This window comes from Triticum aestivum, chromosome 3A (genome assembly GCF_018294505.1).
Source record: "Triticum aestivum cultivar Chinese Spring chromosome 3A, IWGSC CS RefSeq v2.1, whole genome shotgun sequence".
NCBI classification, from domain to species: Eukaryota; Viridiplantae; Streptophyta; class Magnoliopsida; order Poales; family Poaceae; genus Triticum; species Triticum aestivum.
This window is the reverse complement of record NC_057800.1, coordinates 740,421,881-740,439,552: the sequence shown is the minus strand read 5'-3', so window position 1 is coordinate 740,439,552 and position 17,672 is coordinate 740,421,881. Positions and strand designations below refer to the sequence as shown.

Genomic DNA, 17,672 nt, shown 5'->3' with positions numbered 1-17,672 from the left:
ACTGATCCTTTGCCAAGTATCAGACTAGTCATGGACCGTCGGATGATGGCCACCAGATCTGGTAGTATAGCCCCACGCGTGATTAGTTGGATTGCTTCCTTGAAAAGTGCATCCGTTAGTTTAGTTGCATGCGGATTTTGCAATAACTATGATTAATTTGTTTCCTACTAGTATTACTAATCACGGATATCATATTAATTGGCATTAATTAGGCGCCATACTATGTGCTTCCATGCATGCAATTTGCTTCTATAAAAAGACTAGTTTCCAACCGCGAGGAACCTTATTTCCGGTGAAACTTTAGTTGCCTTGTAGTACTAGATATGATCTTCTGAATTAGAAATGGAGGCCGATAAGTTCCACACGTGTGGGCGTTAGGGAGTCCGCCCACACATTTTGTGTGGTGTATAAGAGAAACAGCCCACACACCTACGTGTGGGCAAAACAACTAGCGCCCACATGCCTCTTTTTTTCCCTCCCGACCCCTCTCGCACGCGTGCGTGTGGGCGAAGTTGATAACACCCACACACCCGTATGTCAGGCCTCGTACCTGCTGGTCCCGCATGCCACGCGTGACGGTCACCGCGCGTCCGCAGTTGCCATGGTCCAGACCCTCGTCCATGTTTGTTTAACTGCAGTTGCCATGTCGCTGAACTACGGTTGCCATGTCGGACAACTGCAGTTGTCATGGTTGCTCAACTGCAGTTGCCATGTATGGTCTGATCTAATGTAGTTGCCATGATTTCATAACTTTAGGAGTTGCCACATACTAACACTAGGCAGTTGAGAGAGTTGCCATGTGCTCACAAGCATGCTAGGGCAGTTGCCATGTAAAAAGAAAGAGTTGCCATCTGCTTACGTGCACATTAGGGCAGTTGCCATGTACATGCACGTTAGGACAGTTGCCATATACCATGCAAAAACATATGGCAACTTGGTAAAAGAGAGTTGTCATCTGCTTACGTGCACATTAGGCAGTTGTCGTGTACCCTGCAAAACACATGGCAAACTCGGGTAAAAAAAGAGAGTTGCCACCTGCTTATAAAAGCACACTAGGGGCAGTTGCCATGTGCACTGCAAAACACATGGCAACTAGCAGCTTGGGTGTGGGAGAGGAGACGGACGTGTGGGCAAGATGGCAAATGCCCACACACTAGCCCTTGTGTGTGCGTGCAAAGTGGCGTGTGGGTGAACTGCTGAACGCCCACACACCAGCCCCTCCTGTGTGGTGAAACGGCCGTGTGGGCGACCGACTGAACGCCCACACATCAGGCCAGTCTTACGTGGCACTAGAAACATGCCAAGATTCGTGCGCTCACAAACGGACGCGGATCCACGCATGTGGGCGAAATGCAAACGCCCACACGTGTGGGCGTTAATATTTCCGTTAGAAATTATTTGCTTTGGTCTCTGTATAATTTTGCTTCCACGCCAACTGCCAATTGCTTCGATCTAGTTAGTGTCCAGAGTATGCCAGAATATGCTTCGATCTGTTTATAGCATGTATGATAGAATAATAAAATTTTCCAAATTTTTAGGGAACTGATCCCTGGTTTGTATCTGTTTTGACGAAAGCATTTCCCCCATTCGAACAAAACATGGTAGGTAGATTTATGCAACATTTCTCACACATCATGGAAGCATCATATCGGATCTCAAATAATGCAAACTTTTTCTGATCCATGGAAATATTTTTGTTGTTTCATGGAAATATAATGCAAACTTGTTTGAAACATTTTCCAGTGTCAACGATATTACCATGGATATTAACAAATTATATGTGGCACTTAGTTGCTTCATGCATAACGTACGTATAATGCTCGCCTACTTTGTCATTCGATGCTTCAGTACCAAAGGATCACAGATGGCACATGCTTCCTCACATGTTTAATAAAGATTTTTGATGCTTCGGTAGAATAAAAAGGTCACATGCTTGCTCACATGCCATTCCTACTTATAATGCACTAATGTTGTACCAAAAACTATATTCAGTACAATGTACAATGTATCATTCTTGTTCGCAGGAAGCAAACAAGAGCAATATTGGATGCAATATTAATAGGCAGTTGAAACATATTACGAGTAGAAAGTATAACAACTACTACTTCCGTCCCAAAATTACTATCATATCTGTACACCGAATGGAAAATTTGCTTCCAAAAGGGGATTGCTCTACCCAAATATGCTTCCAAAATGGAACTTATGTTTCGGACAATATTTCTACTGTACACAAAATCTGAATCAACCAACTAGAGGATTGCTCTACCCAAATACAATCTCCTTTCTATAAAAAAGAACTATTATCACATGTACGCATAAGTCATAACACATGCTTTAAGCATATTAGGAATCTGATTCCAAGGAATACAAATGTGCTCAAATTGCTTTCATCATATGAAAATCATGCTTACAACACTACAAACCATGCTACATAATTCATAGTCCTCTGCTCCATCCACCGCTTCCGACCAAGCCTCGATGACTTCCTTTTGTTTCACAAATCTGTGAGTATTGACATCACGAGCCACGAGAATCCGGTGAGGAGCAGCGAGGACCACACCATCGAGGGGACGACACCCTTGACCTTAATTAGAGAACCGATTGTGTGGCTTGCTAGGTTGCTTCCAAATGATGACAAAACATTGGTCATTGAGATGCTTGATCTCACGTTGGACTCCATGACCAACATCGATGATCGTGGCATGCACACAGACGGTAAAGCACGATCATCATCTCAAGTTAGCCCTGTCAAAATTTAGGAAGCATGAGTAGTTTGATTTGGATACAAGCATGACGTCTATGAAACAATACGAAGCATGAAAATGAAGCCAACTGCACATAATGTAGAAGCATAAGTGTGAAGTAACAAACCAAACCGCACATAGAGAAGAAGCATAACTATCGTGTGTATGAACCTGACTGTGCATTATGAATAAACACATGTATGAGACAAATGAAGCATGAAAATTGGATGCATCGTATTCTTGCAATCTCAATATGACTTCTACATAGTCGAAGCATATTATATAACAGGGAGATACAAAAGATCTCTGCACAATCGTTCAAATTAAGATAGGAGAGTAGATTTGTGTAGCTTGAGCTCCACGGTACTCTCTATCAGGACCATGCAATAGAGAATCTTTTTCCTCATATACGTTCACATCTAACATATAAAGCCTCCTAGAGTGGTAGTCACAACGAAGGCCTCGAGCGCACGGTACCACGCGAGGGAAAAAAGACCACCGCACCACGCCGCGCGTGGGGATGCAGCACACCACGCGAAGGAAAAAAACACCGCACCGCATCGAACCCTAGCCCCAATCCACAGCCCCGCGCCCCTCGCTCCTCCCTCCCTCGTCCGCGCCCCTCGCTCCTCCCTCCTTCGTCCGCCGCCACTCCCTCCCACCTCCTCCTCCTGCGCCCTAGGAGCCCCGCCGCCGACTGCTACTCCTCCACCGCCTCGCCTCTTCCTCCTCCTGGCCTTCCCATCGCTCGGGCGCAGGCTTCCGTGGCCAAGCGCTTCGAGGGCGAACCCGTCTCCACCGCCAGCTCTAGGTTCGCGCGGGACGGGCTCCCCCGCCTGGCCGGCCTCGACGAGCATGGCCTTGATCCGGCCTCAGCCTGAGGACCTCGAGCCGAGGAGTGCGGCCTCGATCGGTACTCGGCATCTGGGGCGACGGCAGAGGAGGAGGGGAAAGGAGAGGAGCAGCAACCAACATCTGGGGCGGCGGTGGCTGGACTCCATGAGCTGGCCGGCGACGGCGGCGGTGCTGGATTCGATCTGCAGGAGAGAGAGGGAGGCGAGGATTGGTGAAGAACTCCGTTGCCGCTGCGTGCCGTGCTTCTGGATCGAGCGCTGCCTGACCAAGGGATAAGAGTATGAGGTAAAACTAGCCACCATGCTCCTGTGCGGGCTGCATCTCCACATCTCCCGTTTCATTATTTCACCATTGCTGCCTCTTCTCCTCTTCGTTGCTCTGCTTCTTCTCCTGATTTCTCTTTTTCATTTTTTCTCTTTGTGGCGCCGCCGGGGATGAGAGGAGCAGCTGCTGAAGCAGGCGCGGTGCTGGTGCACTGCTGGCGAAGCGGTCGTCGACGGTGCCGTCGACGTCGTCCTTGGCAGAAGGTAAGCCAAGATCAATCTCTCACAATATTCCTTTGTCGTCGGTGTTCTTATGAAACTTAGTGATTGGACTTTCTATGTTATGTTTCACACATTGCTACTTTTAGTTATTCCCGTTTGGCTTGCGGATATGCTCCTGCTGAGAGTTTATTTTCTCTATCCAACATCATTGCAGGTTGGTGCTCCTCTCCTTCTCACTGCAGCTACCTATGCATGTATTATTCTAGGATTTTGCAAGTTAAATACTCATGTGTGCTGAACTGAAAAGTTCTCTATGCAACATCTATTGCAGGTTGGTGTTTCTTACCTATGCCTCTATTATTCTAGGATTTTGAAAGTTAATTGCTCATGTGTGCTGAATTGAAAAGCTCAATGAAAGGCACTTATTTCTATGTTGCTATAAGAATCTGTAGAGAAGAAAGCATTTAGCACTGCTGCCCCTGCTGTACATAATTAGAGGAATAGTTTGGTTCAGTTAGAGGAATTGGTGTTTTTGGATAGTGATGTTTGGGCCAATTCTGGGCTGATCAGTCCATAATTTCAAGTCTCCAAATATAAGTTGTAGTGTAGGTCTCAAGCTTTCCAAAGAGTATTTGTTTGTGCTTTTTGGCCAGGCAGTTTCAGAGCAGCCATCAATTTAATGTGCTGTCCAGGAAGTTATTATCCTGAGCGCAGTTTTTTCATTTGCCAGTTTACGGCCTGTTAGAGGTTGAATTAAAATAAACTTTCAACATGATAGTTGTAGATATGTTTCTGTAGATGCTTATACACATATAATTTGTCTGAATTCCTCTTCTATATCGAATCCTATAAAAATATTAAAGGAGGTTGTACTATGTTGGACAGAATTTCATTCTCAGCTTCATCGGCGTCAGCTTCATCACCAAGAGGACGGACTCCGGAAGGTAGCCTCCTCCTAAGGCGCCAGACCGGTAACTCCCGAAACGCCCATCCTTCCTAACATTATTTTCTGGTGATGCACCGTTAGGGTTCGTGTTCATTGCCATTTTGGATTCACATGTGAAGTCTATTTTTGTTAATTACAGTTAATTAATTTCTTAATTCATGGTTGTTTTAGTTGCTGACCATACGATTGGTAGCCTTGGACAGAAGAGGGCCAGCAACAAACAGAAGCAACCATTGTCCTGTCCAGAACATGTATATCTTCAGTTTTGGTTGCCTTCTGTTTACTTGCCAACAAGAGACATTGAGCTCACATATTTACTGTTTGATTTGTTATATACTTAATCTGCTAGACGAAGTGTAAAAGGGAAATTCATGCTCGACAATTTTGTATATTTATAAACCTAGATACTACTCTAATTGGTTTTACTTCTTCCATATATTTTCTCCTCCCAGTGTGTATAAATAGTGCACAAAGTTAATTTCTTTTCCGTCTCCACCGCATCTAATTTTAAAGAAAATAGAGAGGAATCTGAGAGATACACAACCAGAAGAATTTTGTTTCTTTGAGTTTTCGACCGTGTCTAACTTTTGGTAAAAGAGAGAGGAATTTGAGATAGATAGACAACCTGAGGAGCTTTGAACAGCTTTGAACGTCCGAGTATGCCGCCGGCCTCCTCGCCGCTGTTGTCGCGTGTCTGGCACCAGTGTGTGGCAGCTGCTGAGATGTGCGCAGTTTACTCCCGGTTCCGTGATGGTGTTGAAAAGCACCTTAACTGAGCCAAGGAATTTAGTAGCTTTGTGGGATGACTAAACAAATTTTTTTGCTCTTCCTATGCTATCTTCTCATATTATAATTTTGGTGTCCTGGTATGCAGGGATCAGCTTTGGTGGCATCCGATGCTGCCAGACCACTGGGTTAGAGCAGAGGAAGCTGAAATGGTGTTCGACATTCAGATGGTCATTGTGATCGACCAGATGCGGCGCCTCATGTCACCCCGAGCCTCCAGGGCTTGTTAGCGGTGCTCATAAAGTAAGAATATGCTTGCAAGTGCTCGTTTCCCATATGCTTGCCCATTCCTGTCTCGCATCAAGCTTTCATTTATTTCCCTAAAATTCCTCTAATTTGATGTGTGCATGTCTGAGAAAGAAATAAGAGGAATAAGCTATGGTATGTCTTAGGAAGTACATTATTTCCCTGGCTTGTGAAATTAATGCGCCCAAATTCGCGTACAGTCTGGTTTCGGACTAACAATGCCTCCTTGTGTTATATTGCAACTAGAAAAAGAGATGGACATAATAAAGAAGCTTGGTGAACAAATATATATCTGAACCCTCTACACAGTATAGATGCTATAATTTCTGTTAAATGGAAGTTAGATTCAGATTCTTCAAAATATTATCCTTCAGTCCTATACATACAAGGTACTGTCTTGGCATGGATATAGCCTGCAACCCGCATCTCTAAACAACGCGAACCTATCCATAATCATAAACTTGTGTATTGATCCTCCATTCAGATTTGCAATGGCCCAATGCATTTCGGTCGATATATATGTGATGCCACTGGTTGGCCTGGATCGGATAGCTAGGTTTGATCAATTCGGTTAATATATGTTTATGTTTCTGTTTAGGTTTCCGCACCTTTTGATGCGTGTGCGTGCGGCCATTGAGTAACTTGATCTGTTTTCCTGGCTATTCTATTTCTGTTTAGATTTCGGCACCTTTTAAATGTGCTACCATGGGGGTAACCTGATTCCATTTTAATGGCAACGGGACCTGCAAGTGCATGGCCCACTGCTAATAGTCCTAGAAGCGATCGAAATTGTTGCTATTTTGACTTTGTCTGCTACATGGACTGCTATTCTAATCTCTATGTTTTCCCATTGCTTCGTTCGGTATGTCCACGTAAAACCAGAAATTACATGCATTTGAATGATGATAGCTTAGCACTTGATGATAAATGTGATGTTGTTTTATGTTAATGTGAAACCCGATCTATCGGTTGTTAGTTTGAATCAGTACCCAAGCCATCCTCCTCACTGCCCTCCTCTCAGTTATTTAGGTAGTTCTTCCTTCTTGGGTAACAATGAGAAAACGATTAGGTTAGTTACACAGTATACTTCATGATTGCGGTAGGCACAAAATGCTTGGCAGACTAAAATAACTATGCCTCGTTTCTATTATCAAGCTCTGAGTGTATATTGAGATGCCTTTGTACAATGAAAGATCCATGGGGTTGTTTGTTTGCTTGTAGATTTCTGTGCAGATATTTGAATTGTGCAAATATTTAATTTGATTTATAATTTGTTGTCTCTTGATGTCGCTAATTTTGTATGAGCTGGAGGTGATAGTGAAGGTCGATATTTTGATCTTGAATGGAATTTTCATCTTCTTGATTTTCCTCTATCTATGTAGAGGTCTCAAGAAAGATAAAAGAACTTGTGGTTCAAGCAGCAAGAAGATAGCCAGCCTAAATGAATCAAAACAAGAACAAGCGTCGGGAATTTACAAATGAGGAAGTGCAGCTGGTATGGCCTCTCTGTTTTACCCGAAATCAACCAGAGGAAAAACTGTTGGACAATCATCTTCTTGCCATTTTATAGTTGACTTCCTGCCATGATTTGCTTCCTAAAAGAAATAGCAGTCAACTTGAAATAAGTAATTTATCTAGCTACAAATGCTTATTCTAGACTGATTATGTTTCTTCCAATTGCGGTCAGTGTTTTTTAGTTGACACTTTAGTCTACATATCTGCCAAATATTTATATGTTTGCATGGCCAGAAAAAAAATCAGATACTGTACTTAAGCGTTAGTGATGGGTTAGTTATTCTACTTCTTTCGGCTAAATGTTTAGCAAGGACTGCATGTTTGAAACAACTAACTCACCTTGCTTTTGGTACATTTTCCTTGTATATAACTCACTTTTCTATTTCTCGGGGACAAGAACACCATATAGAGATTTGAGAGGTTGGCCCTGGTTTTAGAAACAATGCGCCTGATGGTTTAAATTTATTCTGCTCCTTACATCAGGGTCTGTGGTACTTTCAGACTTGAGGGAAGATTTTACTGTATGATATAAATTAAATCATTTGTTTCTACTACATGTTAAAGGAGTTGGCCAATGTTGGCATGAAGCCATAAAAGTTAGCTGGATGTGGAGGAATTTGGTAGTGGTGGTGAATTGGCACCTTTTCCTTGCTTGCCATCATGCCATGATTTGAAATTTAGTTGTCAGGCTACGTAATTCACACGGAGACCAGCGAAAGGAATTCGTGCGCTCCATCATACATTTGCGCCTCTAAACTTAGTTTGTTGACTAAATTGTGTAGTTCCCTTTTGCCGTTCTCTACTCCTTTTGCAGTTTTAACCGTAAAATATGATATATGATATAATGGTTATTTTGTACATCGAGCAGGTGATGTAATTACTTTCAATAGCGCTTCAGCTCTGCAATCGACAGTTTGACCTCATGCTAGGGCAGCCTCAGCCAGTTGCCTCTTCTATCAAAGGTAAAGAACAGAAGCCTTTTTATTGATATTGCTGTATGGAAAGTTTACTGGAAATTATGATTCTAAGTGGGTGTGAATAACATGCTTTGTCTTGAAATAATGACATATGGAGAAATAAGTATATACCTCCAAGGGAACTGTCATGTGTTTGCGGATAGGATTCTGAAAGCTTATAAACTTATTTTCAAAGCTTGCCTAATAATTTTATCATATAAGTTGAAATTCAGTAAAACATTCCCACTTGACAATGATCTATTGTTATTCCCTTAAATGTTGATCCAAGTGTCATAAATGGCACAAGATGCAGTTTTGATTAGATTTTGAGTGAAATTTATACTGTCTTGCGGTGATGCATGATGTTATTTATTTCATTAGAGAGAGATAAGTGTTAACCTATTAAGTTAATTAGGGTGACCGATTTAATGCTTATGTTAATTATTTGCAGTTTATTTACGGGAGAAAATAGTGGTAGTTTATTTATTGTCATTGGTTTAAGACTGCTGCTATTAGATCTATATGGTTGCGGTAAATCTTCAATTATTTGCTAAATTGAGGGCTTAATGTTCCGCTATTAGGTTAATTAGGCTAGCAGCTTTTAGCACTTCTCATCTATTGGTTCAGCTATTATTTTGTGAGAAAGAAAATTTACCCTCGCTTTGTCCCTACAGGATAATGACTACCTGATAGTGATTCCTTATGCTCACATCTTTGGCCTCATGCTGCAAGCTCTAAAGCTGCCCCCTGCAACTTACCAGCACAAAATATACCCAGGCGGAAAGAATCGTGTGACAGTGACTTTCATTTCTACTTTGGAATTGCTAGATGGTTCACTTGTCCCGAGTTCTATACCAGGTGCAATCTTAGATAGCTATGAAGATGCAGAAGTCAGTGCTGCTATGGAGGCTATTAGATTCATGGAGAATGCATATGGCAAAGAAATGAGAGGCTACCACTACACCCATGTCAAGAGGCTAGAAAATCAAGTGACGCACCTGGTCAAATGGTTGACTTCATCGAATGAGACAATCAAGAAGCTGCGCAAAACATGCTACTACGCTGTCAGGTACATGAACTCATATTCTACCCAGATAGAAAACACAACAGCTGCTTGCCACCTGAAAGGTCAGGACAACACCAAAGGAGTTATGAAAACAGCTCTTGCAAGCATCGAAGGACTGACGCAAAGGCTACGCTACATTGCTATGAAGTTTGAGCAGCGCCTTGAAGCAACCAGCAACAGTTTCTGGTAAACTTTGCTGAATGTATCCTGGATAGCGTGCTTCATCGGTTACCGCAACAACCACCTTTTGTTTCATATCTATCAGACCAGCATCTTTCCCATTTTGGACTACTCCCAGCAAGATATGTATAGACTTTAGTCCTCCCTTGTTGCCTCTATGGTGAAAAGTAGTCTATGATGTAGTTTACGATCTTTAGATTTTATTGTTGTCTGTATAGTCAAGAGCGGTTTACCATCGCTTATTGCATATATGTGAAGGTCTCCTCTTCTACTATTGTTTCACAACACTATGACCGAAGAAAACAACCTTTCCTTTTATCCATGCTTTCACACTAATGTTTGCATCAAACATTCCCTGTGATCATATCTGCAGCACTTAGGATGTGTTTGGTTTCAGGAACCAACCGGAATATAATGGGTCGGACTCGTTCCTGGGCCACGTTCTAGCGTTCAGTTGGTAACTGGGACGGAACCCACTCGTTCCCATCGAGCGAATATTCCGCTGAGATCCGGAACCGAGCGGTTTCTCCAAATCGAGCGGACCACGCGGAACCGTGCTCAGCGCTCGTCCCTCTCTATCTCGCACGTCGTACTCCACTTGCACGAAGCCCCCTCGATCCATCCCTCCTGATCCAAGCCGCCGGCCGGTCCTCTCCTAGATCCGCGCCGCCGGCCGGTCCTCTCCCTCGCCTCACCCTGAATCGGCTGACGGGCGGCGGGTGCACGGCTCACGGCCGAGAAGACGGGCGGTAGTGGGCAGCGGGGCTCACGCTGGGAAGACGAGCGGTGGCATCCAGTGCTCGGCGGGTAGTTGGAGAGGGTGGCGGCTGACGCTGGTGGCACCAGCGGGCCCATGGCCAAGGCCGGGAAGAAGGGCGCCTGATTCCAGGCGGCAGCCATGGCGAGCTTAGAAGAATTCAGGAAGGTTCAATTGGCTAATCCATGTAAGCAACGATCCTCAAAACTGGATATGGTTCTGATAATCTGATGTGAATGTCTAGAACAGTGTGATCTTCATGTATGCCGGGCGAGGCGAGATAGGAGAATCGAGGGATGTTTTCACTTTGGTGGAGGCACCTGACTTGTTTTCCTCGATGATGAAAAGACAAAGAAAATGTTATTTTGGAATTAGAAAAGAAAGCTCAGGAACATATTATCAATGTTGCATATGATACCAGAAAAGCAAACACCAATTTGAACAATTTTCATTCCATACCATTCCACCAACCAAACATGGAGACGTAACCGTTCCATTCCACTACATTCTTATACCAAACACAGAGACGGAACCATTCCATTTCTATGGAACGGAACCATGACATTCCATTACACTTTGTTCCTGAACCAAACACACCCTTACAAGCTCATATTAAGATTTCCCAATCGATCCTGTACACATTCAACCAATGTATATAAGCTATTCTTTTTGAACAATAATATGTTAGAGCATACTCTCACATCAATTAGCTTACATTCGGCCTTTGCGCCATTGGCGCAACGGGTCATCTAGTGTTTGAATAACAGCAGCTCTGCCACGGGAATCAAGCCCTAATACTCTGGCGGGAGGCTGCAAAAGATTCGAATTTGATGGGCCTAGTAGGCTACTAGACAAGACGTGAAGGGCCCCACGTGACTAGGCCCATCAAACAGCTATGCGTTCCACTGAACGACGGACAACTAACAGGACTGGACGACTCCTCTGTGCAAGTACGACGCGTGTAATCTCGTTCCTTCTATCAGGCAACGCATAGCTGTTTTACTCTGGCATCCTCTTTCTCCTCTTTTGTATCTGCTTGCAGCACCATGGATCTGGAGAGCAGCGAGCTCGCTTCTTTCAACAGGAAAAGAGGTGGAGACACCAACGAGGCAGAGGAGCCCATCATGGGATAGCGGCAGCGGCCGAACAGATTTTGATTGCGGCGCCTCCAGATCCATCCGCAATGACGTCCGTCTCCATCTGCCTGGATCAGAGGTATGTTATAATCTGGCATCCTCTTTTGTCTTCCTTTCCATCTCCTCGTATACACTATGGATCTCAAACTCAGCGACCTAGCTTCTTTCAACAGTTAAATAGGTGGAGACACCACCGAGGCAGAGGATTCCATCAGCGCCGGGGTGAGATGCGGATGGGAGACGAGGGGCGGCTGATAAGACAGAACAGAGGGGAGTCAGATGCGCTAGGACCCACAAGTACTAGCATACAGGGCTATACCTAGGTTTGATTACTGTTTACCTGCGCACGGCAGCGCCTGCAAATGACGCTGCATGCAACCGCTGCGCGCTCGTGCCGCTCCTTTCCTGCACAACTCGCATAGCAAGCCAACGGTCTAGATAGGAGGGACCGCGGAGCTCGAGCTAGGAAGGAACTTTGTGTTAAGATAAGGAAGGGGGTGGCACATGCAGCTTGTCCATAATATACGTTTTAGGAAGCATGATTTGGCTGTCGACTAAGTAAAAAACATGGAGCCTACAAGTACATGCAGGGCATAGAGCCAAAGAAAAACTAAACACAATGTAGAAGCACAAGATTGATATGTATGAAGCAAACTGGCCTAGTGTAGAAGCCTTGGCGTGGTAAATATGAAGTAAACTGTAAGGACTGACGTTGTAATCCTATATGTACGAATCATGAAAAGCAGGAAGCATGGTATGGATGCAATATCAACATACTTTCTATATGATGAGGATAGTCAGGACCAAGAGGTTGGATGAGGACAATGATTCTGTCATGCAGATACACAATGGAGTAGAACTATATCAAGACCTCCCACAATCCATAGGTGAGATGAGGATGGTACCTGCAGATGAGGGGGGCGACTCCAGCAATGTTCCTCGCGTGCCAGATACATCCGGTGACCGAGACGAAGATCTACCGCGGTGGACTGGATGCCGTGGTGCTCGAAGCAATTGTAGATGACCGAGACGGCGATGGGGCTGCGAGCTCGCTGGTCGTGCGCGTCGTAACTAATGCCAGGCATAACCACACGATGGGACAGCGCACCGGCATGGCTAGTTTCACGGGCATGGACAGAGGCTGTTCATGGTGGTGAGAACAGGGGCGACGACGAGATTGACGCTGTCGGGTGTAGTTATGGAGATAGGACGAGGAGACTGATGCGTTTATGGTAGGTGAGATTATTACGGGAGGAGTTATGGGTGATGATGTGGCTAGATAATGGTGTATTTTGGAAACGAATAAAAGGATTTAGGAGGCCATCTCAACCGTGAGATGAAAAAGACATCAACGACCCGCGCATGGTCTGGTAAACGTCTGCTATCAGACGGCTGCTAGTAGTGTTTCCCTATGTTAAGCCCATAATAATGGATGATTTGGTTTTACTTTTGTAAACTGATGCAATAATGCATGATTATGTTTCCACCTTTGTAAGCTCCGCATGCGCTTGTATTCAAGGGGAAAACAATGTGACAAAGATTGGTATTGTAAGTCCATTTATTTCAAGATAATTGTACGAGTTTATTGGTTGGAGCCGCGCTTGTTTATGAAAACTGATTAATATGATTACCTTCACATGTGGAGTGACTTAGTTACAGGCATGCGCGTTGTGTCAAGATGTTTATGAGGCATGTTGTGGAAAAAATTACAGAAGATCAAACCCGTATGAGATAGATAACGTGTTCTCTTTTTTTCAGAGTTGCGTGACGTGATAACCTAAAACCGTTGGCCGCTTGTCATAACATGATCAGTGGAAAATAAAACAAAAGATCACGGGATGCCAAAATAGGAGAAGCGCGATCTGAGAAACTTGGCTAAAGATCTGGAGGACAAGGTTGAGCACCACTCAACACGTAGTACCCTACCGACGTGATCCCCTGCACGTCATTGTCGATGATTCCGTCTTCCTTGTAGTACACGTCGCTACCATTGTTGTTTAAGCTCGCCAAGAACTCCTTGGCTCGGTAGGAGAAACACCCCCGCGTCGCCCCCCACTCGGGCGACTCAGGTCGCACCCCAACCCTAACTGCCGTCGGAGCCTAACTCATCTTCCTTCCTACCTCCCGCCGCCACCGGCCTACGCCCGGAGGCCGACAGTGGTGGCGGCCCTTCCTCCCTCCCACGTCTCAGGGGTGGCGGGGCGCCAACGTGCGTGGAGGTGCGGCCAATCGAGAAGCGGCGGCGATGGTTTAACGATGACGGCGGTGGTCGGCCCTGCCTTGGGCCACGGGCGGCTGCTGGCCTAGATCGGGCGGCGGCGCATTGCGGTCTTCGGCGGCACGTCATCTGGCTTTAGATCGGCGACGGCGTCGAGGGTCTGGTGGACTGCTCGGTGGCACCTCTGGCAGATCTGTTCTGGCCGGTGTAGCCAACGGTGGTGGTCATCTTCTTCGTCGGAGGTGGCCGGCTAGAGGCTTGGTGATCAGATCTCGAGATCCATCATCTAGTCCCGGCTGCGAGTTGGGGAGACATGGTTGCCGGTGAAAACCGAGCCGACGGCAGGCGATGGCGGCATTCTACGCCGTTACCTTGATGAACACATCGTCGTGTAACTACTGTCGACTCACTCATGCTGCTCCGAGGGAAACCCTAGGATCTGGTGTTCCAGATTGGACTATGGCGGCACTGCGGTGTCGTTTCTCTCTTGAGAGCATCGTTTGTGGAGCAGCACTGGAAGTCAGAGGCAGGAGGTGGAGCGGCTTCGCCTTGCATGGAGCTTCGGTGGAGATGTAGTTATGCCTGACCGACAGGTGCTACGCTTTATCAGGCCTGGTTGGCAGGTGCTACGCACGACCGATCTTCCAAAGACTTCAAGCTGTGTTGGCTGGTGATACTTGGCAGCATGGTGCTGAGGTGTATCGGTGGCAACCGCGACGTGCTTAGCTGTTTGCGCGTAGGGAGGTGTTGCCGTTGGGCACCATGGTGGCATCGACGACAGCTAGACCGAGCAAGGTTGATGCTCAGTACAACTCTGAAGATGGAGCGGTGGCAGTTGGCGGCGGCGGCCTCTGAGAGCGCACCGGACCGATGTGTGCCCCAGACCCGGCAAGTGGCTAGGTTGGGGCCTCAGGTCTTAGATGTTAGCCTTGGCTGTGAGCAGTGGCGGAGCCACCCTCCCAGCGACCCTGGGCAGCTGCCCGGGCTCTGCCCAAATACTTCCATTAAATTACACTAAGGGACTGAGAATTAATCACCAGTCTTTGTGGGCAAATGCCTATGGAGCACACCCCTTTGTATTTTGCCCCGGCTCCATGGACGGGCTAGCTCCACCACTGGCTGCGAGGTCTGTAGTATTAGACCCGGACTATCAGCATCCCTTCATCAATTGGATAGGAAGCAGCGGCAAATGTTGTCTAGACGGTGGCTTTAGACTTACTGTTGTATTTTTTTGTAAGATTTTTTATGAATAATTAATAAAGTGGCTGCACGCATCGTCCAGATGCAGAGGCCGGGAGTCTTCCTCCTTTTCCAAGAAAAAGAACTCCTTGGCTCGTCAGGAACTCCTTGGCATAGGGCATGGTTGATTTACTCTGTGCACAATATTCACTTTACTAGTCTGCCCTCCGTTGCAGCTTATCTCGGTTGGAAGCGATCAGTTAGCTTATCTTCACTAGGTGGCACTGAAGATTGGCAGCCGGGTCTCACTGTCGATGGCATTCACTGTCTATCTCTGCAGCATGAACCACAAGCCAGGCAATAATGCAATGCGATTTATTCTGGGAATAAATGAGCCGGCTGTCAAAGACTTGTCAAACACCCCCTTCGATGGGCTAGAATATCCTGCACAAGAAGTCAGGCATTGACTGACTTGAGAGGTCACTCTGCGGCAGCAACGCCACAAGAAAAAATCAACCACATCAACATCCTCTGGACTGGAGTCCTTACTTTTCTTGTTCTTCGCCATGCCACCATAAATTTGCCAGTCATGAAAGTGGTACATTACAAGAGAAGGCCTCCCAGCTGAGACGTTCACCACATACCCACTGTTAAGTCTCCAGCCTGAACTTGAATTTCGAGTGAAATTTGGAGCTGTGAAAGGTGTGTGGATCATGGGCTTCTTGCCGATGATGTACGCATCACTCTCTCTGCTGCTACTAGGTTCACTAGGAAAGCTAATGGTGCTAGCATCTGGAGTTGTAACAAGCCACAACCCAGAAGGGAATTGGGCACATCCATCACTTGCCACACTTGATGGTTGCCCCAAGAGCTGTGGCAATCTGAGCTTCGACTACCCCTTTGGCATGGGATCAAGGTGCTCTCGGGATCCTGACTTCAGCCTCATTTGCAATGACACTGCTCAGCCTCCCAGGCTCTTCTTGTGCGACGGAATCACCGAGGTGATCGACAACATCGTTGTTGGTAGCGGTGGGGATTACTACCACACTCACAAAAGCATCAGTACCTCCTTCTGGCGTACCATCCCCATGAAATCTGGTGTCCATGTCTACTACTTGTCTTTCCAACCTCCTGGTAGATCCTTCAGCCGTGGGGAAACCATTCTGAACATCACTGGTTGCGACCTGGATGTGTATTGGGTCAACAACAACACACACAGAACAACATGGATCTGTACGACTGTGTGCCCGGACCAAGTTATCACAGAGACCATGGCTAGGCTCAAGTGCAGTGGCATTGGATGTTGCAGTTTTCCTGTCACTGGCCTGCTTCCTGATGCTTTTCAACTCAAATTTGTCCACCACCACGGCAAAACTAGCACTGGAACACGCTCAAACCAGACCTCTATGCTGTGGGATAGAATCAGCATAAGTGATGGTGGCGGCGGCACAGTTTTGTGGAATATAGTGGATCAACAAAATTGTGCTAGCGCCATGCGAAACAGGACAAGGTATGCTTGTATCGGCAAGCATTCCTTGTGCGGCGACCATAGCGTGACATCAACTGACGGCTACAACTGCATCTGCAGTGCCGGCTATGCAGGCAACCCCTTCATTCAAGATGGCTGTTCCAGAGACAAAGGTAAACTTTCTTTCTTAATCAGGCGACCAAATACATAGCCGTTGGTTTCATTAATGAAATCGGAGGGAAACCCCCTCTTTTAATCAAAAAAAAAGAAAAATACATAGCCGTGATTAGGTATTTTGGACATTAGAACTTGAATGCATTCTAACCTTCTACTGGTCAAACTATAGGGTATAATCCAATTCCGAGCAGAGCTAATTGTACCCGTTGGTGTGGTAACATTAGTGTGCCGTACCCATTCGGCTTAGAAGAGGGTTGCTTTGCCAGGGAAGAATTCCAGCTCAACTGTACAAATATGGCATCATCAGCTGTCCTAATGTTTGGGCTTGACCAGGTTATGGACCTGAATGTTTACCAAGGGACCATTAAGTCCATCTGGCCTGACCAACAAGGTGCATCATTTTACCACATATTTAGCAGGCGTGCTCTTTTTGTTGGATATGGCTACTTCTATTCTATGCAGTGGGTTGCAGCTAATCTAAGTTGCATAGAGGCCCAACGGAATATATCTGGTTATGCTTGTGTAAGTACCAACAGCAAGTGTGTAGCAGTAGATGGTGAATGGAGCTACATTGGGTACCGCTGTAAATGCTCGGATGGTTTCCGAGGAAATCCATACACCCAAAGTGGTTGTCAAGGTAACTACACACATTGTCCCTCGCTCAGCTCAGAGCTCTTAACAGTTATATTTAAGAGCTTTCATGTTGTGTATTGTCCAAGTGGTTATTACGCTGCGAAGAATGTCATATGCACATGTCATGTTCTTTTCTTCAGCATAAAAATGAGTTATGGCTAAATGCCATATTATTAATACCTCTGGTAGATCTCATCAGCATGCCATGCCATGCCATCTTATTACATTGTTTTCACCCTCTACCCCAGTTTAAATGCTTTGGAAGAGGTAAAGTGATCATAATAGTATATCGTTTTGACAAGGTATATTCTCTTAATTTAAATCA

At 45.7% G+C, this 17,672-nt stretch overlaps 1 protein-coding gene and 1 long non-coding RNA gene across 2 annotated transcripts in view; one reads left to right on the top strand and one right to left on the bottom strand.

Annotated features, from left to right (window-relative positions):
• Window positions 1-11,025: 11,025 nt before the first annotated feature.
• Window positions 11,026-12,908, bottom strand: LOC123059628 (uncharacterized). The gene is made up of 3 exons (XR_006427513.1): window positions 12,578-12,908; window positions 12,013-12,134; window positions 11,026-11,923 (listed from the first exon to the last, which is right to left on the bottom strand). It is a non-coding gene; the product is annotated as an uncharacterized lncRNA (long non-coding RNA).
• Window positions 12,909-15,648: 2,740 nt separating this feature from the next.
• LOC123059627 (wall-associated receptor kinase-like 8) overlaps window positions 15,649-17,672 on the top strand; it is an 8,245-nt gene continuing 6,221 nt past the window's right edge. Inside the window, exons 1-2 of the mRNA XM_044482149.1 lie at window positions 15,649-16,710; window positions 16,884-17,351. Coding sequence (XP_044338084.1) covers window positions 15,783-16,710; window positions 16,884-17,351 — 1,396 coding nt within the window. The 5' untranslated portion in view covers window positions 15,649-15,782. The remainder of the gene's footprint in view (window positions 16,711-16,883; window positions 17,352-17,672) is intronic.